The sequence below is a fragment of the Artibeus jamaicensis genome, unplaced genomic scaffold (genome assembly GCF_021234435.1).
Source record: "Artibeus jamaicensis isolate MK-2021 breed Jamaican fruit bat unplaced genomic scaffold, CSHL_Jam_final contig_2170, whole genome shotgun sequence".
In the NCBI taxonomy this organism is placed as follows: domain Eukaryota; kingdom Metazoa; phylum Chordata; class Mammalia; order Chiroptera; family Phyllostomidae; genus Artibeus; species Artibeus jamaicensis.
In genome coordinates this window covers 1,352,176-1,380,106 of record NW_026521445.1, presented here as the reverse complement: position 1 = coordinate 1,380,106, position 27,931 = coordinate 1,352,176, and the positions used below count along the sequence as shown (strand labels likewise).

At 38.0% G+C, this 27,931-nt stretch overlaps 1 protein-coding gene across 1 annotated transcript; it reads left to right on the top strand.

Moving 5' to 3' along the window:
• The first annotated feature begins 19,599 nt into the window (after positions 1–19,599).
• PTGS2 (prostaglandin-endoperoxide synthase 2) lies at positions 19,600–26,640 on the top strand. The gene is made up of 10 exons (XM_037159533.2): positions 19,600–19,766; positions 20,569–20,685; positions 20,805–20,948; positions 21,508–21,651; positions 22,079–22,260; positions 22,924–23,007; positions 23,134–23,380; positions 23,675–23,961; positions 24,353–24,500; positions 24,653–26,640. The coding sequence occupies exons 1-10, from the start codon at positions 19,715–19,717 to the stop codon at positions 25,060–25,062; spliced, it is 1,815 nt and encodes a 604-aa protein (XP_037015428.1). The 5' UTR covers positions 19,600–19,714; the 3' UTR covers positions 25,063–26,640.
• The last annotated feature ends 1,291 nt before the right edge of the window (positions 26,641–27,931 follow it).

The window sequence follows — 27,931 nt, the reverse complement described above, 5'->3', positions numbered from 1 at the left end:
TTAGGTTCCTGGAAAATAAGCATCCATATCTTTCAATACTTAGCGCACAACAGAAATTTTGTCACCATTTCAGATTGAAGAAAGACCTCTGGACACCCATACTGTCGTTTGTGTTTGGCTCTCTGAAAATGAATGACATATGGATGACATATGGAATGACATATGGAGATTTGTAAAAAGACACTTCAAGGCTTATTTCATCAGCCTATTTCTAAAGTGTGAGGAAAGCCTCCTTGGTGAGAGAACTAAAAAAAATGTAAATTGCTTAACAGCAATTTACAACATGGACATAGAAACACATGCACACACTTTTTGTACTAGAATAATATCTAAATAAATGAAAGTGTGAATAAGAAGCCATATTCTTTGCATTTATAATTTATCTTAGTGGTGATGATTTATTTTTTAATTCCCAAACTAATGAAAAATGTATACACATGCACACACACATATATTTCAAAATACATTATCTCATTACAATGAACTTCATGACAAAAGTTTTGTAATCTTGTGTATTATTTGTGTTTTACAACTGAGGACGTTGAGACTCAGACAAATGAACAGGTTTGTCCAAGGCCACGAAGCTAGAGTGTCCAGAACAAATGCACCCTTGATCTTCCGTCCAGAATCTTGCACTACTCACTCCATGAAAGTTGCCTCAGGTTCTCTGCACAGGAAAAGTTCTCAGACATCATCTTAGAACCTTCTCGTGGTTCGGAATTTTGGCAAGTTGCCAAGAAAAATGTTTAAATGATTGAGAGAGAGAGAGAGATGCTACATAGAATAGTAAAGAAAATGAGCTTTGGAGTCTATCGACACTTAATTCATGCCCTAACTGGGACAAATTCAACTGTTCACAGAAATTTATGAAATGATTGAGAGTAATAAAAGTACCTGGCTCATCACTGGCACTTAAGTAAATGGCAGTTATAAAAAGAGTGAAGTGCATGAGAGCAGAAGTGGAACAGTTTGGCTCTTCATCAGAACCACCTGCAGAGCTTCAGAAAAACAGATTTCTGGGCCTTGACCCAAACTTGTAGAATCTGAACCTCCACAGATAGAGCATGGGAATCTCTTTGTATAAAGCCTTCTCAGATGATACTGATGATCAGCCAGATTTGAGAACCCTTGATTAATATGATATAGAATGCAAACATTTCTCTCTTTTCTTGACCTTAAAATAATGATGGAGTGTAGGGGAACATGTATTAAATGGCGTCTATGAGACAGAAACCTGGCCGAGCCCTTGACAGCAACCCAGTGAGCAAAAAGCTATTTTTCCCAAGTTAAAGGAAACAGACACTTGAAAAATTTATACATTATAAAGTCATGATTAGCCCTCAAGCCTAGCTAAGTCTTCTCACTCCACATATTATTTTTCTACAAGTTCATGTTTGCTGCGACTATGACATAGGCTGTCACTGAAGTTGCTTTCAAAGTTAATGTAATTATGGCAATGACGTACTTCTGAACCATAAAATTGTTGATGCTGATTAATGCCACATGAGGTGAATAGAGTGGAAATATACAGCATTGTGTAAATTGTTAGGTTTTCTCTTTAAGGACCAGGGTTGTTTACTTATTTCTCAAGACTGGACTTCTGAATATAGATCACTTTACTAATGTGAATCATCTCTTCTAATGATATTTAGTATAAATGTAATTGTCAAGTAGAAGATTCCACAACCTAACCTTTTCCAATAGAACCATATGCAGGAAAAGCTCACCCACACAATTACAAAAATGTGTAGTTATAAATTCACGTTACAGAGTACCCCTGATTTTTGTAGAAAGTTTAACTCACAATAAGATGTTTGCAACGTTAAATTTCAATGTGACAAATTAGTGGCTACATGGACAGAACTCATGGTCATTTATCATTCATTCCATTATTCATTCAATCACTAGATGAGGTGTACAAATAAGAATATAATGGTGGCCCTGGCTGGTGTGGCTCAGTGCATTGAGCACCAGGCTGTGAAGCAAAAGGTTGCCAGTTCAATTCCCAGTCAGGGCACATGCCTGAGTTGCAGGCTGGATCCCCAGTTGGGGGCCCGTGGGAGGCAACCACACATTGATGTTTCTCTCTCTTTCTCCCTCCCTCCCCCTCTCTCTAAAAATAAGTAAATAAATCCTTTTTAAAGAAACCTCTTTATATAAAAAAAGAATACAATGGTGAATAAAATCATCAAGGTCCTCCTTATAGAACTTATAGTCAAGTTGAAGAGATGGTTCTTACTCATATAATCAAGCAAATAAGCACAAAAATGCAACTGTTGTACTACCACGAGGAAAGGGTATATGGCATCATGAAGGACATTATGGTTAATTTTATGTATCAACTTGGACCATAGAACACATAAAAATTGGGGCCACTGTGCCATGGAATGCCCAGACATCTGCATAAACACAATTTCTGTCTATGAAGGTGTTTCTGGAAGAGCTTAACACTGGAATTAGTAAAGCAGATGGCCCTCCCCAATGTGGGTAGGCATCATGCAAACTACTGAGGGCCGAGAACACAAATGTGAAGGAAGACTGGGCTCACTGTCCCTCGGACTAACTGCTTGAGCTAGGATATTGATCTTCTGTCCTTAGTGCAACTGGTTCTCAGCCACCAGCAGCTTTCCTGAGTGTCCCGCTGCTCATGGGACTTCTCAACTTCCACAGTGACAGGAGCTAATGCCTTGTAATAAATCTCCTTTTGTATATTTTATTGGTTCTGTTTCTCCGGAGAACCCTCAGACAAGGGATTTTAATTAGACGGATTTTATGATAAAGTGACACTAAGTGTTCTTGGGAGGATAAATAAGACTTATTAGGTAAAGAAGGGTAGGAATAATATGCCAGGCAAAGAGAAGAGTCTGTATGTTCAGTTCTAAGAACTAAAGAGAGGTGTGAGTTATAAGGAGAAAGCTGAGATGAGAAGCAGGTGACGCCAGGTTACACAAAGCCCTGTAGGCTGTGTGAAAATTTCTGTCTTTATTCTAAAAGCATCTACAGACAGCAAAGGGTTTTAAATATGGAGATGGCTTGTCGAATCTTATTTTAAAAAGATCGTTCTGGCTTCAAGGAAGAACGTATAAGAAGGAAGTACAAAGAAGGCAATTATGACTTGACCCAGGTTCGTGGTGGTGGATTTAGGGGGGAAACCCACACAAAGACTAAAGATATTTAGGAAGTAAAATCATATAGGCTTTTATAACTAGATGGATAGTAATACACTTAACTCAAAGGGGAAGAGAGAAAGGCAGATTTGGCCTGGTGGATAAGAACCAAAGGCCACTGGGGCTTTCCGGCACGGGCCTGCCGAGTTTGAGATAACACTGTAACTTAAGTCAAGTGAAAAATGTAAGCCTTTAGATACTCAAATTTGGAGCTCAGAGAATCTAAACTAGAGAGGTAAATGTTTGAGCTATTGGCATATACCTGAGCCCAGGGAAAGAGCAAAGAAAGGAGAAAAGAGGGCCTTGGATCAAGTGTGAAAGAAGTACAAAGTAGGACAGGTAAGAATGACCCTACAAAGAGAAGTGATGAAGACTAGTCAGAGACAGAGGACAGAGGCCATGAGAGGGTTGTTTAGAAAAGTAAAAAAAAAAACAACCCAGCAGTTTAAAAGAGGAAAAGATCAACAGCCATTTGTGCTGCGGAGACATTAAGTATCATGAGGTCTGAAAACTCTACTAAGTTGTTATATTATTTTACTCCATCTTCCGTAATATATGCCTCCTATCTTTGATTACTTTAAACAAGTATTTACATATATTTAATTTCCAACACATTCTCTGATTAACCAGGGATGTGACTCTTTTTACAAAGGGCGAAATTTGGGGATCCTGAGAGGTAGCAACTAAAACAGCATTCTTCCAGGTTATATCTCTCAAATTAGAAAACAAATTGTCACCAGGTACTAATAACACATAGACATAATTTTAAGATCACTGAACTGTAAAATGCCAGGTGGAATCACGAGTTTTTGAAAAAATATTTCAAAATTTATCAGAGCTAAGTACATCTGTTGTCTAAAAGTTAAGTAAGAGGTATACTCATATAACCTCAGTTAGACCATTAAAAAAAAATACCTGACTATTTGCAACATGTAAAACACATACTTAAAAATAATTAAGGAAGGCTAAAAGCAAGAAAATTATTAATATAAAACAATATTGAATACAAGACAAAAGGCATTAAATGAAAAAAGAGAACTTTATTATTTTAGACGCCAAGCAAAAACAAAGATTCATTTGTTGTAAACCTTTATGAATGAAACAAAAAACTATTACAAATGATGGAGCAAAGTGCAAATAAATTTAATGTAAGAATCAATACAACTAATATAATATTCCATGTCAACTATAATAAAAAATAAATTTAAAAAAAGAATCAGCCCTGGCTGGTGTAGCTCAGTGGATTGAGCGCGGGCCTGCGAACCAGACAATCGTGGTTCGATTCCCAGTCAGGGCACATACAGGGGTTGCAGGCCAGTTCCCTGCAGGCCAGTTCCCAGCAGGGGACTCATGAAGGCAACCATACACTGATGTTTCTCTCCCTCTCTCCTTCCCTTCCCCTCTAAAGATAAATAAATAAAATCTTTTAAAAAAATAAAAAAAGAATCAGTACACAGAAAACAATATTAAGAAACTTTGACTTAACCTCACTGTATTAAGTTGCTAGGATTGCTGTAAAAATGTACAAAATCCAGGTTGGCTTAAACAAGAAATATTTACTCTCTCTAAAAATAAGTAAATAAAATATTTTTAAAAAATGAAATATTTACTGTCTCATGATCCTGGAGACCAAAAGTCTGAAATCAGGATATCAGCAGGTTGGTTTCTTCTTAAGACCTATTCCATGCCTCTCCTACTTTCTGGTGGTTGGCCAGAAATCTTCAGTGTTCCTGGGCTGGTAGGAGCATGATTCTAATCTTCAAATGGCATTCTCACTGCATCTGTCTTGCATCTAAATTCCCCTTTTGTTAGGAAAGTTCCATGCTGGATTGACAGCCTTTTGTTAATTTAGTCATCTGCAAAGACTCTGTTTCCAGATAAAGTCGCATACATAGGTACGAGAGGTTAGGGCTTCAATACCTTTTGGGGGAGACACAATTCAACTCATAACACTTACCCAGTTTATAATCAATAAGCTAAAAACATACGGATACTATTTAATGTAAGCAACAGAAATAAATACAAAATATGACTTTTTCAAACGGTCATGTAGTATTTATAAAAATTGACAAAAACCCAAGAGAAATGAAAACACAGAATTATATAGGAATATTTTATAGCCACCTTAATAATAATCTACCCAAACTGAAAATAAAAAATTGGTGTATTCCCATAATGGGATATTTCCTAGTAAAAACAAAAAGCAAACAAACAAATGAAGGAATTACTGATACACGCAACATGAATGCATCTCCAAAACATGCTCAGAGGAAAAGGGGAATATACAGAAGTGCACATACTATTTCATTCCACTAGAAAACAGGCAAACTGAAGTATTTATTATCTTTGTAAAAACATCCGTACCTGTAGAGAATTTTTCAAGAGTTTATTTGAGCCAAAATTGACGGCATATTCTGGGAGGCAAGATCTTAAATGTCCCAAAGAATCACAGTGTGGCACTTTCTTGTTTGCATTTGAGATTAAGTGGAGGGGGGGATGTAAGAAAGGTCAGGAGAAGGAGAGAGAAAGGTGGGGATTGGATTACAGAATAGTTAAGATTGCGAGCTCTCTTGAGAAAGGTCACTCACACGTTAGCAGAAAAAGTTCAAAAGGGAGCATTTCAAAGGTGTGTTAACCAAGATACACAGAAACAATAAACAGGGCTTCTTCCAGCAAAAATAAGCCCTTTTCTGAAGAAGTCATATGCCTGGGGCGTGTCTACCCACAATTCCCAGTTATCAATTTAGATCACCTTGTGAGGTTACATTCCATAGAACCCCTTTTTGTCCATATGACTGTGGAACAGTATTGGATCACGGATCCTTCTAAGGGTAAAAGGTGAGAACTGACTGGGAAGCAGCATGAGGAAACTTTTAAGTTGATGGTAAATTATCGTATATCTTAATATGGTCTGCATTACGCCAGTGTACCAATTTGTCAAACTTCAATTAAGGTACACTTAAGATTTCTGTGCTTCGTTACATAGTGTAATTTTACCTGGAAAGGAAAATGAAAAAGCTCTGAATGAGTGCTGAACTCTAGTTAATAAGCATGCTGAAGTATTGATAGAAAGTGGACTGATTTTTTACAGTTTACTTTAAAATGCACGAAAAAATAACATGAGTGGGTAAATAGATCAATCAGAGATAAATAGATACGTGAAAAAGTGAGTATAATAAACTGGTAGAATCTAGATGGTGAGTTGTCTGTAAAATTCTGTTGCCTTTGCTGCATGTTTTAAGAGTTTTCACAAGGAAATGTTTAAAAAACTGACAAAAAATCAATAAATGATAAAGTTCAGTAAATTATCAAAACTTGATCATAATGTAATAAAATTTTTAAATAATACAAACAAAACATAAAAATTTCAACTAAAAATATACAAATCAGGGAAATGCTCTCAAAATCAAAATTGCAAAATACCTAGAAAATAACAATAATGGAAACATCGCATTTAAAAAAATATCTTGGAAAACAGACAAAGAAAAAACAAATTAAACTTTCAATCCAATAGAGAAAGACTATTAACAGCAAAAAAAAATGAAGAGAGCAGAAAGAAGAAATCAACGTGATAAAGTCAGGAAATAATAACCAGATAAGAGAGTATGTATGAGGCGGTGGGGGGGGGGGGGGGGGGGGACAGAGTAACCAATACATGAACTTATGATCTACCTTTATAAATAAACAAAAACCTAATAACCAGCCAACCATTAGCTAGCAGAGCTAATCAAAGGAAAATCCCCAAACAACACAGCATGTAAATAACCACACCTTTATTCTAGATTGGCAATTTTCAGTCAGAGTGCCATAAGAATTTTTAAAGCGTGCAATACCTGACTGTTCAGTCAGGGGCACTGACCTCTCTTCCCGTAGACTGTCACATAAAAAAATGACAAGAGCCAACACCACAATAGCTGTCCATTAATCAAAGTGTGAATTAATCAAAATTATACCTATATTTTTTGGCAAATTGGCAAAAATACAATACAATTTCTTTTCTACATATTTTAAATTTAATTATTTTTCAATAATAAATTTTTTTGTGAGCCACAGAATTTTAGTAGTTTATCTGTGCCATGAGATGAAAGAGCTTGAAAATCTCTCTTCTAGATATTGCAATGTTAAACATTAAGTACTTTGCTTTATTCTATTCAAAAGCCTTTGAATATCTAGATTTTTAAAATCTGTTATTTTCAGAAAATATAAATGCCATATTTGAAACTTTAAAAAATGGTAAATTCACTGATTTTAACAGGGAAGAAAAAATGAGTGAGTGGTCAAAGACCTACTTCCTAAAATGGTACCAGAGCTACACAGATAAATTACATCAATTACTCAAATCATTTCGATAATGTTTTACTTATCCCAGGCCCTACAGAGAGAAAAGAGGTTTCCTATTTCAGGAGGGCTAGGGGAACTGCCAGCCTTGCTTTCCCAGACTCCTTTGCAGCTAGACAGAGGCACAAAACGTAGCTTCCATGGGTCAGATGTACACAGTGTGGACTGTGAGTCAACCAGCCACTCAAGGCCCAAAGCCCGTGCCAAACAAAATCTGAAAACAGGCAGCAGAAGCAGAACCACAGCCACTTTTGATTTCCAGAGACAACAATCAGATTCAGTGGCACCACTGAGAGGCCTGTGCTCCTTGCATGGGCCATTCAAGGCACAGCGTCTGGCAGTGAGCATTTGCAGAGAGCTGTCTTCTCTGTACCACCCTGGAGAGTGTCTAGGGGTCCTTGCTCCTACCTGTGTGGCCCCCAAGTCTAGCTCTCAATATTCTCAGATTCTCTGAGTCTCCCATTTTCTACTACTGTTACAGAGTACATTTCCACTCCTTCCAATTGAGAATGCAGTCAGATACACAGTAAAACACTGGTAACAAAGGTGGACAGAGATATCTTTTAAAAATACAGATCCATCTCACATATGTTATCAATGTTAATGTAAAATTCATTTAATAGTAGCAGCTTTAATAGCAGAAGAATAATTCGCCATGACTCAGAAGGGTTTTCCCCAAAGAAGTTCTTTCACTATCAGGAAATTTACTGCTATAATTCATATAAGTAAAAGGTCAGAGAAAATAAGCATTATAAATGTCACAAAGACATGTGATAAAATTAAACATCCATTACTGATTCAAAATAATCTTCATAGAACTGAAAGGATAGTTTCTTCAACATAATAAAATACATTTCTTTCAAACTCAAATTGTTTCACATCTAATTATTACCATGCTGTTTGGAGAACTGGATAAAGTAATTAGAAAAAAAGAAGAAGAGGCATAAAATTTGAAGAACAAGTGAGAAGTGTCACTTATTTTAGACAGGATGATTGTATATCTGTATCCTCAGGGGAATCAACTGATATTCAATTGTAAATAAAAATAAGTAAGCTGGATAAATGCAAAATAGACAGATACCAACAGTAAAACCTTTCCTCAATCAAGCTTCCTTACAACCACTTAGGAAAATGAAGTCAATAAAAGATTTGACAATAGCAACAATAAAAGATTTTACAATAGTAACAACTACAAAAACATATAGAAATAAACTTAATTAAATGTATAAGAATTATGTGATGAAAACTATTGCCAGAGACAGTGAGTAAAGTTGAATAAAGAGCAATGTATAAATTTGGTTGGGGGGTGGATACAGTTTAGTGCTGTTCAGTTATAAAGTTATTTTGTAAGTGCAAGGCAATTTTAATAAGAATACAAATATATTTTTGAAAGAATAAGACAAACCTACTATAAAATTATATTAAAAAATAAAGGTAAAAATAACAGGTAAATAAAGAAATAATGAAGTCCTAAGAGATATTTAAATCTGTTCTATAAGTACACTATCATGTAAAAAGAACAATACAATGAAGGCATTCAGAAAAAGACCCAAAGAGATAGAGGCATCTATACATAATAAGGCAGTATTTTGCAGTAGTGGAAGATGGCAGACCATGCAAAATATGGATAGTTTGGCTATCTGTTCTGGTGATTGTTTGGCTACCTAATGAAGAAAAAACAGCCATATTCCTACTTAATTCATTAGAGCATGAGAAATTCCAAATATATCAAATATTTCATGCAAATAAAATGAAAAAGTAACTCATATGAAACCATGAGATTTTAGTGGGGAGGCTGTTCTTCAGGTTCAAACCATGAACCATCTCTGTCTTTGGCTTCCTGATTGTGTAGCTAGGATTTTTTTTCAATAGTTATATTTGCATAGATGAGAAAAATACATGTGACAGAATATTTCCTGCAGTGTTGTTTATAATCTAAAAAACCCAGAAACAATATAAGGTCTACAAATATGGAACTGATTCGATACTGAGCACAGGTAAATACAATGGAGTACCAAGCAACTTTTGAAAAGGAGGTGGTAGAATGTGCTGGAAAGGAGCTATCTCCAAGGAATATTTTGTAGGTGTTAGAAGTATAGTGTAAACTAGTGGCTACAGTGTTCTCACATTTGATAAAAATTAAAAGTATACAAAGATAAAAATAAAAATCAAGTAAAATAAAATTAAAACTAAAAGGGGAATCTCCTTCAAAATTTCTGTTGGCTTATCAAAGATATCTGTCATATTTTTGTGATCCTCTATGAAAAGGGTTCCTGACTTATCCTCTTTGCAAATGCTGTCATTGTAGTCTACCCTATTAAATTAGCATCTATCTTTTTTAATTTTAATTGTTGTTCAAATACTGTTTTCTATCTTTTACTCCCATCCCAGTTCACTACCCCAGCCCTCCCCACCTCCCTCCCATTTCCACACCACCCTAGTTTTTGTCCATGTGTCCTTTATACTTGTTCCTGTGAATCCTTCCCCTTTGCCCCTGAAATTCCCTCCCCTCGCCCCTCTAGTCACTGTCAGCCTGTTGCTGGGGCTAGGCCCTCTAAATTGGGAAGTTTTCTAATTTCAAATTTAAAATTCAATAAATAGATGTCTCAATTCACATTTATATATAAGTTAGATAGTTTTCTTTGACTTTCATACATTTTCAAATGTGGTTGTTTTCTACCCTGGTTAGTTACTTCTACCAGAAGTGTTATAGGAAGTTTTAAAGATGAGAGACACTTGAGAAAACATTTTCAATATGAAGAAACTCAAGCTCATAAAGATGAAAGGTAGTAACAAAGATTTAGTACCAGCTACGGCCGGAAGCTGCTAGAATGCTGCGTATGACGGCAGTTGCGTGCCCCCTCTTGTACAAAATGACCTTTCAGTTAGATTCACGGGCAGTGGGTTATTTTTTTATTTATTTTTACGTGGACTGCTCCTAGGATGGTGTACTGTAAAAGTAATGAAGTTGAAGCCTCAAGCCCCCCGCTGGCAGTGGCTCCTTCTGAGACACCAGGAGAAAGCCCAGCTTTGTCCAGCCTGGTTGGTGTCTACTCAAAAGACATTCAAGATCGGTCCCTGCATGAGAAAACTTGATTTGCTCTGAAACCTCACCAAGCCATACAAAAGCAGCTTGATATTTTCCTATGATATATAACCACTTATTTTTGGTAATTAGTGATCATTGTGAATGACTATAATGCAAATGGGTGACTGAATGAACACGGTTCTAAGAATACAAAAGAATAACAATCATGTACCATCTGTCGTTTACCAAATGGTCCCAAGAATACAAAAGAAGGAACTCTATTCACAATTTGTCCTTTGCCAATCATCTCTGGAATAGTTGCTAAGAGCCAAAGATTAGCAACTACCCCCAATGGTATGATTACTCACGAAATCAGTCCTTCATTGTCTGATTGATCTTTGATTCAAAACCGAGCTCTGAATTGTGACTCAGATATAAACTCTATATCTCCTATTCATGCCTAGTAAGTGTTTTGCGAAAACATATACAGCAATCAAAAAGAACAGATATTGTGTCCTGGCTGGTGTGGCTCAGTGGACTGAGCATTGGCCTATGAACCAAAGGGTCACTGGTTTGATTCCCAGTCTAGGCACATGCTTGGGTTGCAGGCCAGGTCCCCAGTAGGGACTATATGAGAGGCAACCACATACTGATATTTCTCTGCCTCCCTTTCTCTCTCCCTTCCCTTCTCTAAAAATAAATAAATACAATCTTTGAAAAAAAAAGAACAGATATTGCATGGAATGAAGGAATATAAGATAGATACGTGATTTACCTCAATGTATTAAGATTATGTGAAGCTAGATTTTGGAAACAAACAATAAATGACCTAGTAAATATTAAACGCACCCTTGAAGTCACTTTGCCATTTTCATTTTGTTTATCTAAATCAATTTTTACATTAAAAAATTAGTAAGGAAGTTGGGGGTGAGGCTCTTCTTTAAATAGATTTTTCCCATCTGCTTCTAAAATAAATTACATGGATCACTTACAAATAAAAACATCTGATTAAGAAAGTAAGGTTTTGCTTAAATGCCAAATTAAGAATGCAATGTCTAAATGGAACCAATGGAAACCACAAAAAGGACACATGATCAGGACTGTTGAGCGTCATATCAGCCCTGTGATCATCTCTGTAGGAAATAAATTTTCTTTCCAACGACCAGCAGCCCAAGGGTTGTTCTGAGAATAATTCAAAGTACAAAGATAAAAATGGAAGAGTGGAAACACAGAGGCATGCAAAGCCTCAATGGCACGACACAGTAACAACCAGGTCACGTCTGAAATCATGGATTTCGAGGAGCCTGAACGTATTGGATTTAGATGTCTTCTGATAATTCAAGGGGGTCCATGTGTTTTATTCATTGTCATTACCAACTGATGTGTAGAAGAAAAAACTGGGAAATAGCAAATATAAGACTTGTCCAAGGTTGTAAGGTCATCTTTCAAACTGTTTCTTTCATTAAACTATGTTGGAAAGAACAATGGGGTTCTTAATATAAAAAAGATCTAGATACTTTAGACTTATCAAATCAGGGAATGTTGATTAAAAGTACTTGATAAGAAGATGGGAAGAAGAAATATAAATGTACTAAAAAGAAGTGCCTTGTAGTTATGAAGAGAATTAGGCATTCTTAGTATATAACAGAACATAATCCACTGTTCTGTGGTGACATTTCATTTCTAAACACATTTTTATTAAAATACTTATTCCTTATGACAAAGTAATAAGCATGCATTTAGAAAATATAGAAATATCAATGAACAAAAAACTGAAAGTAAAACTACCATCAGTCCCACCACTAACGTAGCCACTCTTAAAAAAATAAATAACTAAACAACATGCTTGCTAACTACCAGATACCACTGTTTCCCAGACCTCACCCCCCAAGCTCTTCTCATCTCTGTTCCTGCCAGGAGTGCTGGCCTTCCCGCGTTCCGGGAACATTTCTGACAGTGGCCATTTTTACTGTGTTACAGTTATGTATGTAAAGACATAAAAAGTAGAACAGTTCTTGGTATTTAATGGAACTCAATATATAAACACTATTAATAGTACTTACTTATTTTACTATTGTGAATTTTTTCAAGAAAAATGATCTCTTGCTTTTTTTTTGCTTCTTAAACTATTTTTTCCTCTGATTATTAAGCAATTCTTTGTTGATTTAGTTGCTCATGGCCTTTGCTTGTTTACTTATTGGTATGTTTGATTTTCTTTATTTGCAAGTGTTCTTCATTTCATACACTGTATAATTATTTAGCAAGAAATTTTCTTAGTGTGATTTTCTTTTAATTTTGTTTGCTGTGAGCACTAAAAATACATGAGTATTTAAAATTTTATCTCATCAACATCTTTGATATAACTTGTCTTAATCACCACATATTCTTAGTTATTCATTTAATATTTTGAGCACAAACCATGAATTAGGTATATATACTAGCTACCATACTAGCTGTTAGGGACACAGCAGTGAATTGGAGACAAGAACCATACTCTCATGATGAGTATGTCTGAGACAATCAGCAAGTAAATAAATAAATTTTAAAAATTAGATTGTAAAAAATACAATGAAAGAAGCAAACAGGAATATATAACAGAGAGAGTAACTAGGGGATACAATATTTGAGTTGATAGCTGAGAATTTAAAAAAAAAAAAATCAGCCATGCAGAGGAACAGCATTCTGGATAAAGATCACAGCAAATGCAAAAACCTTTGGGAACAAAAAGTGAGATGTGATTAAGACACGCAGAGCCCCGTGTGCCTGGATCACGGAAAAGGAGAATGAATTGCGTGAGAAAAACTGGGAGAGCTAGGTAGGGCCTTGTAGAGTTTAGATTTTATTTCAAGGGCAATGACAAGCCGTTAGACTTGACAGATGGAATGCAATGGCTAACATCACTTTCCCGAAGAGTCTATCTTTAAAAACTAAGAATATTAAAGCTGACATAAATTCAGCCTAAGTGCTTTCGGTATTAGCTGTTGGAACTCATTTAACTAGAATTCCATGGGTAGGGAAAATACTAGAAGAAATCAGCCAGGGCTTTACCTCAACGATGCCACTGAGGACCCAGGTTCCTTTTCGAATCCTTTTGGTCCATCCTTGATAGGTTGGCTTGAACCAGGTGACCACAGCAGCGCCAGGTATCACAGCGAGGGCACGCCAGCAGTGTCCGCCATCACCACTGCACTTAAAAACACAGATGCCTTTCATTTGGAGATTCCAATGTTAGGAAATGACTACAAGATGAAGTGATTTTTAAAGTTGATTTCACAGAGGACAGATGCACCATTTATTCAATAAATATTGATTGATCTCTAGTAGTACAGTTTTAGGCATTTAGAATATAAGAGTGAAAAAGACAGACAAAAGCCCCTACCTTCATGGGATTAATCTATTTGGTGGGGGAGGCAGATAGTAAACCAAATAAGTAAGTAAAATATGAATCACATTGAGATGCTCATAGATGCTAATTAATCATAAACAGGGGTGGATGGCGAGCCTGTTAACTTCTATGGAGAACATTAAAGAAAAGTAAGTTTTTGTTGCCGGGAGGTTTGGCTCTCAATACGGTCAGATGAAAAGATCCAGGAACAGCTGGAAGAGTAGTTATGAGACTGAGATTAGTTGACAGGGCAGGTGTGCAGCTTTAGAGACAAAAACGCCCAAAGCACTTGGGGACCTAAAGGGAAAAGGTACAAACCTCTCAGACAAGAGAGCAGTTTCAAAAAAGCGAGAAAGAAAGCCTTATATGAGTGCTGTTTCCTCGTATGAGAAGAACGAGGGAAGGAATAAATTCTCCGGATGTTTGCAAGGGGATCATTAGTGGAGAAATGAGCATCTGACATTATTTGGCCTGCAGCCTTCCACCTTTAAGAGGTTTTTTTTGTTGTTCTTTTTTTTTTACTGGTGATGATGACTAGTAGGCAAACAAATGCGCGTTGCCTTCAGCAAAGCAGTGTCGTGGCTCACGGGGTGGTGCACGTTGCTTTCTTGCATCACTAAGAATAAAGTGAAACATCTGGGCAGGGCGAGCCTTAATGTGTGAACAAGTAAAAGGAAAACAGCTAAAATCCAACGTCCTTATTTAGAAGCTGAGGTTCTTTTTTTCAACCGGTAAACTTTTATTTTCTAGGAGAAGTTTAAGGTCACAGCAAAAGTGAAGAGAAAGTACAGAGAATTCCCATGTGCCCCTAACCAGCTCGCCTCATCTGGCCCCATCACCATCTTCGCCACAGTGGCACATTTGTTACGACTGATAAAACTACGTGGCCACATTGTTATTATCCAAAGTCCACAGTTCATTCTTATTTTGAAGAAACCATTATGTGCTTGATCAATTAAAAAAAAGAAAAAGCTTTGTTTTATTCCTTCTATAATGCTCTTCCTTTCTTTATGTGGATTTGAGTTTCTGACATAAACATTTTCCTTCTCTCCAACAACTTCTTTTTGCATTTGTTGCAAGGCAGGTCCACCAGCCACACATTCCCTCAGTTTTTGTTCTTCTAAAAAAAAAAATCCCCTTCACATTTTCAAGGATAATTTCCCAGGGTACAGAATTCTGGATTGGTGATATTTTCTGTTTCAACATTTTAAATATGGTATTCTTTTCTCTTCTGGCTTATGTGGTTGCTGAGAAGCAGCAGAATGTAATTCTCATCTTTATGCCTCTAGAGTGTGCTATTTTTTCCTCTAGCTTCTTTCAATATTTTCTCTTTATGTTTTATTAAAGGCACTTGGACAAATAAACAATTCATGGTGTGTGGTAAGGTGGGGGGGGAGTGTTCTATAGTTCTACAATTAGGGCTCAGTCTTTCAGTGAGCCTGTGCCCCACCTTTGAATATCACCAGTGCTCCCAGTCTTCTGCTCCCACACCTTGCGTGGAACATATGGCTGGCAGGGTGTTCGGGTGCTTCCCTGCTCACCCGTGGAAGCCTTCAAAGGCACTGAAGTTGGGCATTTCCTTCCTCCCCACCCCGGTCAATTAAACTCTGATAGAATCCCAATAGTTAGGCTCTGGTAAAAGTTTCTCTTGAGTGCAGGCCTTATTTAAATACAACAGAACGCTCTGGCCTATGTCAAAATGTTTACTTTTCCCTGCCCCTGTCAATCATCCAAAGGCGGTGGATGTTCCTTCTGCTAGTCACTGGGACAACCGGATAGAACTTTAGAAAGTAAGAGTCATGAAAGGGCTTCCCCCACCACACCCCACAGAGTTTATAACCTCAGACATGGAGCATCCACCAACCCGTCCATTACTCGGGGGCGGTGCTGGTTGCCAAGGAGGTGTCTGGGGGCGGTGCTGGTTGCCATGGAGGTGTCTACTGTCAGGTTTCTGCTCTCCTACCGTTGTGAGTCCCTGGATGGCCTGGCCTCTCCACTTCTGGGGGCAGGTTTTATCCTGTTACCTCACTTCTCTGAGCGACCTAAGAAAAGTGTCGAGTGTTCAGCTCATTCGCTTTTTATTTGTTCTTAGGGTGAAGTGGCAACTTCCGAGCTCCTTGTGGGCCGGATCAGAAACCGAAAGTCCTAACCCTGTCGCTGAATTGGTTCGTGCGCTCTTGCCACGTGCACCACCCAGTTCCTCTGCTCACAATCTCCGGCACTTCCTTCTCTCTGAGATTCCCATCTCCAACTGTGGTCGATCTGCCCTGTCTCATCAGAGTAGTAACAGTACACAACCATGAACAGTGAAGAAAAAAGAAAAATCTGTACATCCGAGGTTGCAGTTATTTGAGAAAGATTATCAGTGTTTTATAAAACTTAAAAATGAATAGTATTTGGTATTTCTTCATTGTCTGAAGTGACGATGATATTCTGTTCATTAAAAAAATTTTTTAGGATTTTGTTTACAGCCTTAAAATTCCTGTCTGGTGTAGTCAGGGCTGGGCACATAACCAGTATTTGCTGAAGGACTAAAGAAGCCTTTTATAAGTAGCACTTCTGCCCTTCAAGGAACAGACATACTCCGTGGCATAACCTTGGTAAAACATCTTTTAAGAATAATGCTGATACACTATGGCAAAGCTCTTTCACTAGCCAGCAGGCCATGAATGAAAAAGGCCAGGGGCAATCTCCACTCTTTCCAAGTGAGTCTCTAAATCATCCAAAGTAGAATGGAGGGAAATGGGAAGAGTCTGCGTGCCTGAGATGAGGGATGTGGGCACCCTTCCCTGTCTGAGTGGTACAACCCTGCTCTGAGCAGTAAGAAATGTCTCTCTGAAAAGTGTGAGCTCATTTGGAATTTGGGGTCTTAACAATAAGTTCATTTTCTTCTAACTCATCTGAATGGCTTGTCACTTCCATTCATAAATATTGTATTCCTTTTCATTATATTCCTATAGATTAAATCTCAGATGAACACTGTACATGCAGCCTTTTAAGTACATGATGACACCAGACAGAAAAATCTACCCAGCGATCTTCACAGCATTACAGAGAAAAAGAAGTTAATGAAAACACAAGTGGCAGAAGGGGGCAGTAACACCCAGCAGAATAGTCCAGGAGACTTTTTTCCATCCAACAGACAACTGCCCAACGAATTTCAGAGACTAATGCAAGTACAACAGACATATCTATTTATCCAAAATACACACAGAAACACTAAATATGTACAAAAGTGAGAGCTCTAATTTTCACACAATCAAAACCTTGTTTTCTGTGGTATGCTATTTCACAGCACAATAGCAATAGTTTCCAAAGGAAATGGGTTTAGCCATTTCAGTTTGGTTTGGGAGACTGGATCTCCTCCCAACAGCCAGCATCGCAAAACGCACTGTTCCTTCAGACTTGTCAGAATGTTTGAATAAATCTCATCATCACGATGCTTCTCATGTCCATTCTTGGGCTTCCTTTCTAAACTGTGTCTGCCTTAGAGTGTCATTTTTCCTTGAACTCTTTCCTGCCTGTGTAGGTACATAGAACTCTCTCCACTCCACCATGCTGTAGAAGTTACAGATTAAACCAAGCAGTTTCACCCAAGAGCTGTTTTTACTGAATTTCCACTCTGAGGCAGACTTCAATTGCTTTCAGTTCCAAGTAGTGCAAACATGAATATTCTCTATGCTCTATTTTGTCCTCACCTTAGAATTCAGTTGCGCCGAACAAGATACACTTTCTGGACATGGTAGGTATATAATTAAGATCTGACGACAAGGATAGCGATGATATGACTTCCAAATGAATTCAGGATTACAATGTAAAACTGAAATACACCATCAGAGTCAGAGTATGGACTTTTACATGGTGACATCTAACCAAGTGTGAACTGGTAGCCCCAAAAATTATTTGAAATTTTGAGTTAGGTACAGACTACTTGAGATGAAACAGAAAAATTGGGTTAAAAGGAATTGTTTTAAAAATCTGTGCTCTTAGTTGGAATTTCATGGAAGACTCAGTACAAGAAATGGGAGTGTCCCAAATGATTAAAATATGACTTAGAGGAGGAAGGAGAAAGGCTTCCTGGATGAAATGGAATTTTAGTCATCTGTGTCTCATGTAGAATGTGTACATTAAGCAAAATGTTAAGAAAATAATTCCAAGTGTGTCTCTTTTTTTCTTAAGACTTTTACAAACTGTGGTATCTGATGTGGTTTTATTTTAGGTGTTATGCCATTCTCCTCTTTTAATGCTAAGAATGTATGGCTTCATTGAACTTTTTATTTGCTGTTGCTAATTTCTTTCTTTTCTTTATTTTCATATTTCACCTTCACGGACCCTTCCCCACCACTACCTAAAGGTTGATATTAAACAAAAACAACGGATGAGAAAATTCAAAATTGTTAAAAATTCCCCTTTCTTTCCATCCAATTCCTCATCAAACTATGCTCCCAAAAAAGTATAGAAAATTACCCCTAGAAGGATTTACAGGAACTAGTATAAAGGTCACATGGACAAAAACTAAGAGAGGTGGAAACGGGAGGGAGGTGAGAAGCACGGGAGGCGTGGCTGGGATGGGAGTAAAAGATAGAAAACTGTACTTGAACAACAATTAAATAAACAAATTTAAAAAAAAAGAAAATGATCCCTAAATGTGATGTTGTACTTTGATCGATTGCCACACCTCATCTTGGAAAAAGGGCAGAAAAGACAAAAAATTACCAAGCTTTAAAAAAGCCCCCTCTTATTTGTATCTCCTGTGAAAGGCTGGTGACCCAAAAGGTTGCAACCACACGGCAAAGACGGAAGTTAATCAAAGCAGACGTTCTGCGCATTTATCATCCCTGCGGACGCGGCGCCCCTCGGAGAAGAGGTCATATTACCACGGGGATAACTCTAGCTCAAGCGGACTGTTCACAGGCTAACTGCTTGGGAGCAGTATTTATCTCCTTCCTCTCCAAGAAGCAAGGAGGGGATGGTGCTTTGGAGAACAGTATTTCTTAGGGTAAACATAACAGAGCTCAAAAGAAAAGTTACACATGGGTGCACTCGCTGTAGCTATTATATTTCCTTCAGCTAAGTTTTTTTAAATTTAAAAAGGTATGTGTGATGCTTATACCGTTGGTTAAGGGTTGTCGCGAAAATTAACCCTGACATGTTTGAAATACTTGATAGGTGTAAAAAATGCAGCCTTTTGGGGGGTTTGCTTGTTCGGATCGGTCCACACTATGACTCCCTAGGCGGCCTGAAGGGAATTCCCTACTCGAGCTCTGAAACCCCTGGGCACTCCTTCCCGTCCACAAACCAGTGTCCCGCCACCTAAAATGGGGAGAAAGAAAAGTAATCTGGCGCAAACCCGAGGTCCCTGAGCAGAAGAACCGGGGAGTGGAAGGGATGGGGAAAAGGGGAGGCGATTGGATCAGGGCTTGCGGGGGCGGTGGGGTGGCCATGCGCTTTGCACCCACCTTGGAGAAGCGGAAAGTAGTTTCCCGAGTTTCCAATTTTGTCCTTTGTGTGCCAAAAAAAAAAAAAAAAATACAGCCCCGACTGACGCTTGCGCAATTGAGGGGAGGGGTTGGAGGGGAGTTGTGGACCAATAAGAGAAGGTGGAAAGAACCAATCAGAGTTACGTGAGCTGCTTTTCACAGCTTAAAAGGAAGGTTCTCTCCGCTAGTTTCCAGCTGTCAAAGGACTTCAGCGAGCTTCAGAAGTACGCCAAAGAATTCTGTCCAGCGCCTCGTCTAGCTCCATCCACTGCCCGGAGTCCACTCGCGGCTACGCCTCCGTCCGCCCGCAACCGAGATGCTCGTCCGCGCCCTGCTGCTGTGCGCTGCCCTGGCGCTCTGCGCTGCAGGTGGGTACCTGGTGCTGAGCACCGCGCGCTCCCGGCTAAGTTTCTGCTCTCATCTCCTGGGGACCTCCTCATTCAGAATACTTTCGGAATGGGAAGGCTGTAGACTTTGTACAGAACTTGGACCGCTTGAGTCCAAAAGAAGTGGGTGGAAATCCCTGCTTTACCACCAACTCTGATCATCACGGGCCAGTTGCTTCACCAGTCTGGGTCTCTTTTCTTAGCCGCTAAATAGAAATAGTGATACTAATTTGCAGGGCTTTTTGATAAGACTGGACATGGTCAATCTATGTGAAATGATTGTGTGTGGTACCCATTGTTACTGAGTGGGAGTAATTGTTTTATTTAAATACCCTAATTAGTGTGTTCCTGCCTCAGGAAAGCCCAGGTTATTTTTTTTTAGATAAGCAAAATATTTTTTAAATAAGCTCTTTATATTTTGCAATTTTCCCTAAACTTTGATTGAGGTACTAGATCTATCCATTTTAATTCTGAGATTGCTACTTATGTGAGCTTCTTCATAGTGTTGATTTGAATATCGGAAAACTTACTAAGAAAAAACTTAGCCACATGATTTCCTGGTTGAATAGCCTGTTATCCGTATTTAGAATAGGAAGTCAGTATTGCTACTTTATAGCCATCGTGTGAGGCACGCTTTTAAAACTTGTTTTCCATCGACTCCCCTGTATATTTCTAGAATTTAGTATTGTAAAGATGACCCGTAGTAAGGAAAACAATTAAACATGTAAGTCAAGATTAAGACACCGAAGAACAATTTATTTACTTGTCCTTACTTTTATTGTAGCAAATCCTTGCTGTTCCAACCCATGCCAAAACCAAGGAGTGTGTATGAGCGTTGGATTCGACCAGTATAAGTGCGACTGCACCCGAACAGGATTCTACGGGGAAAACTGTTCAACGCGTAAGTTTGCCCTTGGGTGCCCTCGTTTGGAAGGGGGTACCTAGAGTTCTCATTTTACAGATTTGCGTCTTATGATGTGTCCCATTAATTTCACCCTCCTTTTCTTTCTCTTACTGCAGCTGAATTTCTGACAAGAATAAAATTATTCCTAAAACCCACACCAAACACGGTGCACTACATACTTACTCACTTCAAGGGGGTCTGGAACATCGTCAATAATATTCCCTTCCTGAGAAATGCAATCATGAAATATGTGTTAACATGTAAGTACATTCTCTTTCTAAGGTTTTAAGCTTCCTTGAAGAAAAAATGGTTTTTGTAATACTCTGCATTGCTAAACCAAATCCAAGAAACTTATTTCCAACCTTGTCAAAAGGACTTTAAACACTTTAAATACACCTTTTTGGTGTGCCTTCTAGCTTCATGGCCAAAAATCTTGACATTTTGGTCCCATTTAAGTTAATAAAACTTAACTGTCTCACACTTGGAAATCTACATACTGTCTGTACCTTTTCTGGGTTCCTTGGATGGTTATTTGAAAAATCAAGATGACTAGACCATCTGGTCTTGTGTAAAGTAACTAAACTTCAGTATAGATATACTTTAACAAATCATTCTTTTTTAGTAAGTACAAGTGGCAGTTAGCTTTAAAGTCTAATTGTTTTAAAGTTAGTGGGTCTTTGTTGGAATTGAACTCAGTCTCTGGTGCCACTTTGTGCAATTAAGTGAGGGGTGGGAAGGGACATTTTACACTAAAAATGAACATTGATTTGCCTTTCATATGGGGACTAATCGAGCAACTTTTTTTCTTAAAATTTTCAGCCAGATCACATTTGATTGACAGCCCGCCCACTTACAATGCAGACTACGGCTACAAAAGCTGGGAAGCCTTTTCTAATCTCTCCTATTACACCAGAGCTCTTCCTCCTGTGGCTGACGACTGCCCAACTCCCATGGGAGTGAAAGGTGAGTGAGAGGGGTCAGAGATATATTGCAATGGGGGCTGGATTACTACTTAGAAAGTTTGGCCCTACATGATTATTCTTTGCTTACAAAAGCATCGTTTTTTATCCCTTTCTTATAGATAGCTAAAAAAATCTCCAGATTTTTCCAAAGTGTGAGAATGTGTAAATTATTGCTTGAAAGTGAATGGGCATTTTGGTTTAATGTCGTACTGTTGGCCAATCATTTCATGAATACTGAAATCATACTAGTTAAACAATAGATAAAATCATTCCATAAGAAGTTTTTCCCCCATATCTTAGACCTGTTATTTATATTAAGATCCTGGTCACGACTGTATCTCTCCTGTATGTGAGAAATGCCCTGAAATTAACAGTATTATCACCTTCCTTGTCTATATCATTGGAATCTTATCTTCCTTATTTTTCAGGGAAAAAAGAGCTTCCTGACTCAGATGTGATTGTGGATAAGTTTATATTAAGAAGAAAGTTTATTCCAGATCCCCAGGGCACAAATTTGATGTTTGCATTCTTTGCCCAGCACTTCACTCATCAGTTTTTCAAGACAGATCATAAGCGTGGGCCGGCCTTCACGAAAGCACTGGGTCATGGGGTAAGACAGAACTAAGTCCAAATTACAGCGAATCACAAGGAGGTGCTAACATGCAAGACCATATATTTATTTGCCACACCACATAATTCGCCCTCTTTTTAAAATGTGTCCAGTCTATAAAAACTTTAATGGAGTTTTCATTTGAATTCACTGGTTCATTAAAAATACACACACACACAGATGTCATTTGTAATTCGGTTCTTGTGTTTCCAGTTCAGAATATTAGCGATGCAAAAAGTTGTGTGTTTGAAACATTTGTACCCTTATTATGCTGCTTTAAATATTACAAGTGAGATTTTCAGAGCACTATTATCTTTTGTATTTCGGTGATATAATTTCAGTTTATTCATAGGAATTTTATACAAATAATAAATTTTCTGATGCCTTTTTAAAGGAGATAACCAAGTAGCAAAATGTATGATATATTTATCAGCTACATAGCATATACTAATGCCTTTAAATACAAAAGACCTATGTGTTTGCAGCTTTAGTGGTCAAACATATTAATTTAGTATTTTGTGGTTATGAAAAAAGTGCTTTTATTAAAAAATGTAATTGAAGCAAGATAAATCATCAAATTATTTAATGATAAATTATGTCATAGACATTTATATACTAACAACTTCGGCAGCAGCGAACTGAAATTTTTCTGTCTTCTTCTAGGTGGACTTAAATCACATTTATGGTGAAACTTTGGAGAGACAGCATAAACTGCGCCTTTTCAAGGATGGAAAAATGAAATATCAGGTTTGTCCCACTTGAATATTAAGATTCAATTCTGACTCACCACTTTACGTGTATTTTTAAACCTCTGACTAAAATTTACTTCTTAACTATTAAATTGATGTTTACTGATTACTGTCTTTTGTGTAGGTCATCGATGGGGAAGTATACCCTCCCACGGTCAAAGACACTCAGGCCGAGATGTTCTACCCACCTCACATCCCTGAACACCTGCGGTTTGCTGTGGGGCAGGAGGTGTTTGGCCTGGTGCCTGGTCTGATGATGTATGCCACGATTTGGCTGCGAGAACACAACAGAGTGTGTGATGTGCTGAGACAGGAGCATCCAGAATGGGATGATGAGCGGCTGTTCCAGACAAGCAGGCTAATACTGATAGGTAAGGAAGGCGAGTAAATAATTGAAATAAAACCATGTCCCCCAGACGAAACTAGTTCATTAGCCTTGTTATGTCTTCAGTCGTTCTGGGGGAGTGCAGTGAATGTAAACTCACATGCTCCATATTAACTCAGTCCGTGAGCATGATTGTAATGTATAACTAATTACCTTTCAGTTTCATGGTAAGGAAAAGGAGAAGTGAAGGAATGGCCAGTCAACAAAACGGCATTTTGGCTGCTTGAAAGATAGTGATCAGAAAGAATTAATGTTCTCGTTTTTCCTTTTGTGCCGACAGGAGAAACTATCAAGATTGTGATCGAAGACTATGTACAGCACTTGAGTGGCTACCACTTCAAACTGAAGTTTGACCCGGAGCTGCTTTTCAACCAACAGTTCCAGTACCAAAACCGCATCGCTGCTGAGTTCAACACCCTGTACCACTGGCACCCACTCCTGCCTGACAGCTTTCAAATTGATGACCAGGAGTACAACTACCAACAATTTCTCTACAACAACTCTGTACTGATGGAACATGGGCTCACCCAGTTTGTTGAATCGTTCAGCAAGCAAATTGCTGGCCGGGTAAGCAGTGTTATTGAAAAACAAAATAGGACAGGAGACTGCTCAGAACTACCATTTCTGCCATCAAAATGACTTTTCTTAAACTGACTAAAAAAGTGATTGCTTTGCTACTAAAATTCTTGAAATGAGAAGCTTAATGTTTTTTCAAATGGTAAAGCTTTTAGTCTACAGTTATCACATGGCAATATGTAATCGTACCTTAAATATAGATATTTTCAACAGCTTTCTATAGTCTTCTAGATTACAGAAATAAATACTTCCAACTTAAAGAGTTTAGGTCCCAGCTGAGAGCATTAGTCTTACCTCCTTTGTGCCCAAGAAATGCTATTAAAATCGAAATTGTAAATATGCCTAAAATTTTTGTCTTATAAATACGATTCATTTTCCACAGGTTGCTGGCGGTCGGAACCTTCCAGCAGCGGTCCGATACGTAGCAAAGGCCTCCATCGACCACAGCAGACAGATGAGGTACCAGTCCCTCAATGAGTACCGCAAGCGCTTTCGGATGAAGCCCTACGAATCTTTTGAAGAACTTACAGGTGAGAACCAGTCTCTGGACTTCCCAAAAGATCCAAAGGGCCAAATGGAAACAACGGGGCAGTTGGAAGCAGGCTGAGCACAGGGGTAAAACTGTTTTTGCATTTTGTACAGTTTTACATCCATCATATCTGTGTCTTTGTCACCTGCACAGGAGAGAAGGAAATGGCTGCGGAGCTGGAAGCGCTCTATGGTGACATCGACGCCATGGAGCTGTACCCCGCCCTTCTGGTAGAAGAGCCCCGGCAGGATGCCATCTTCGGTGAGACCATGGTAGAACTCGGAGCCCCTTTTTCCTTGAAAGGGCTGATGGGCAATCCTATATGCTCTCCTCACTACTGGAAGCCTAGCACCTTTGGTGGAGAAGTAGGCTTTAAAATCATCAACACTGCCTCCATTCAGTCTCTCATATGCAATAACGTGAAAGGCTGCCCCTCCACTTCGTTCAGCGTGCGGGACCCGCAGCCCACCAAGACTGTCACCATGAACTCGAGCCCCTCCCACTCCAGACTGGAGGATATCAACCCTACCGTACTACTAAAAGGACGTTCAACCGAACTGTAGAAGCCTATTGATCATATTTATTTATTTATGTGGATGATTTCTTTTATTTAATATTTATATTGAACTCCTTATGTGACTTAACAGTTTCTGTTAAGGAGAAAGGAGTTATACTGGTGAAGAGTTTCATGTTACTGATTTAAAGATGTCTTATCTCTATGTTAAAGGGAAAACCGGTGGTCGTTTGACATCTTTTTTACTTGAATTTCAGTTTAGATTGTTTTCGTGAGAACCTGAGAAAAGACATTTGAACATTTAGATGCTGTTACTAGACAACCAATGCTGCAAGTTTCTTTCTACACTTTCAATACTTACAGTGTATCTTCCACCACCCAAGGGAAGCAACTACCCGCACAGTCTTCCCCTGATTTTCTTCTAGCCATTTTGCTGAGAGAAACCTTTCTGATTAGTTTACTTCTTCTATTTTGTGTTCCTGGTTTCTGCATCTGAGTTTTCTCTTCTTTGGTCTCTGTATTTTCTTACCTGAACTTCTTCTGCAAAGTTTCAGGAAAATCTCAGCTCAGGACTACTATTTAGCTTCTCTTGTGAGGAATGAAAGAAAACAAAAGCTCTCAAAAAGGGCTTTGACAGAAATAAATGCTCATGTTTTAAGCAAAAGGCAAAACATTTTATTTATATTTAATTTTACTGTGTCACTGAAGATGCCTATCAAGAGACTTAGGGGAAAAAAAACTGTAAGGGAAGAGAATTATGGTCCTCCTCTAATGAATGTCCTTCCACCTCTGAAAACAAAAACCAGCAATTCCTGAGTAAGGCCCAGGAAGATCATACTTCTTCTTTTCCACATCTCATTGTCAGCTGACATTTTCTGGTACTGTATATTATTTAATTTATTGAAGATTATTATTTATATTTGTTAGGACATTATTATTATAAACTGGGTTGAAGCCTGTATTGATTTTTTTTGGCATTATGTCAGGATCACTAGGCCTTCTCTGGGATTACCTCTTTGAATTTTGGAAACTACAGAAGAAATTATTGGATGAAGATGTGAATGAATTTTCAGGGACATTGAGCTATTAGGTTGGAATTTATGTATTTAAGATACACGTACACACCAGCCCCCAGAGAACATCCTGTCTCATTAGCCTGGATAAGACATAAGACTAATCTTTTATACATTTTTAGGACCTGTGGATACTACATTAATTCATTCAGGCATAACTTCTTTGAGAGACAGTTTTTGCCAAGCACTGTATATTTTGATATTTTTTAATCGAGCACTGATTATGAATAGCATTAGTATTTTTGTAAATAATTAAAAGCATGTCTCTTAGGCAGAGGGAGATGAAATTTCATGAAAAAGAAATAACTCAGGGGATTTTTTTAAGATTTTATATTTAAAATGTTAATAGTTAAAAAAGAAATAGTCAATATTAGAAGGGCTTGCACAAAAAAAAAAAACCAACCTGTTAACTTTTCTGATTTAAAAACTGATTTGTTATTAACATCAACCTGCTATCTGAACCTACGAATTCAGAATGTGTATGTGAATTTTTTTGTGCCTTAGACTATATTTAAATTATGTAAAATACAAGTGTTGAAATATGCCTGTTTATTTTTATATGAAAGAATCGAAAAATCTCTTCTACAATAAATTCTGACTGTTTCTACATACCTTTGTCTTATGGCCTATGATTTCTCTGAAGTGTTAGACATACTGTAAACCATTATCTGTACTCTCCCATCTATTCCCCCATCTAGACCGGCCCTTAATGAAATGGTTCTGCCCTCAGTCACACAGAGGCTTCCTAGGATCACTATTTATAATCTCTCATTCACTGCCACACCATATCGAGAAACATGTGCTCTGTGCCATAGAAGGTAGCAACGAACTTGTGGTCATTGCCTAATCTTGAAGAAGGGAAAAAACTAAGTACACAAAGAATAAGAAAAGAATGACTAAGGAGGCACAAAATTAAAAAGGACGTTTAAAGAGGAGATTATACTTAGTTGGGTAAATCACTGACACCTGGGTCTTTGTCTTCTGTCATGTACACCCCTACTCCTGACATCTTGGTATTTCAGCATCCAAATGGGCCATGCGTTTAATGTTATTTTTGGCCTCTCTCTTCCTCAGCCTTCTCCTTCTCCATTCCTGTGATGCCTTTCTCCACCATATTCCCATTGATCATACATACATTCCTTGATCTCATCATTAATTACTGTGCCATTTCCTAAATCTTGATTTCAAGCATCCATTTTTTTACCAACACCTACAGCTTATCTATTTAAGTACTTACACTCTAATTCCCAAGTGTTCAGTTTCACTGTGCCTAATGACCCACCAATCTCATAGCTTCAGTATTTTTTCTTCCCGTTTGCCTCCACTTAGGAATCTAGCTCAGATTCCATTGCCCATCATCATGATGACACCCTCATTCTGGGTCTACTCTCCCTCCACTGTACTTAACTGGCAAAATTTAATTAATTTCAGCCGTCTTCCCAATCTGTTTGACTTCTCAGTAGCATTCAATTCAAATGTCTGTAGCTTCTTTACTTAAAAAAAAAACATTTCTCAGCTTCATGATTTGATCCTCCTCTGGTCTTGCTCTACTTTCAGAATGCTTTTGCAGATATTTTTTAAACTCTTAATTCTCTACTGTATCTATAAATTCAAGTATTTTGTTCCACCTCTCTTTAAGTATACTCTTCCAGGTGAATCTCATCCCAGCTCATACATTAAAACACTAATTGATTAATCATTCCCAAATTTATGTCTCTAGAAGCAACCTCTAATTGTCCATTGACAACTTTCACTCAAATACATAAATAATGGCTTATGTTACATCTCTATCCTCTCAGCACCATATACCCAAACTTATAATAATCCAAAAGATACCACCACCGC

Bases quoted from the DNA above. Each gene is read 5' to 3' on its own strand.
- PTGS2 (XM_037159533.2), top strand. From the start codon at position 19,715: ATGCTCGTCCGCGCCCTGCTGCTGTGCGCTGCCCTGGCGCTCTGCGCT. The intron at 19,767-20,568 runs GTGGGTACCTGG...CTTTTATTGTAG, and splicing joins CCTGGCGCTCTGCGCTGCAG to CAAATCCTTGCTGTTCCAAC. The intron at 24,501-24,652 runs GTGAGAACCAGT...TCACCTGCACAG, and splicing joins ATCTTTTGAAGAACTTACAG to GAGAGAAGGAAATGGCTGCG.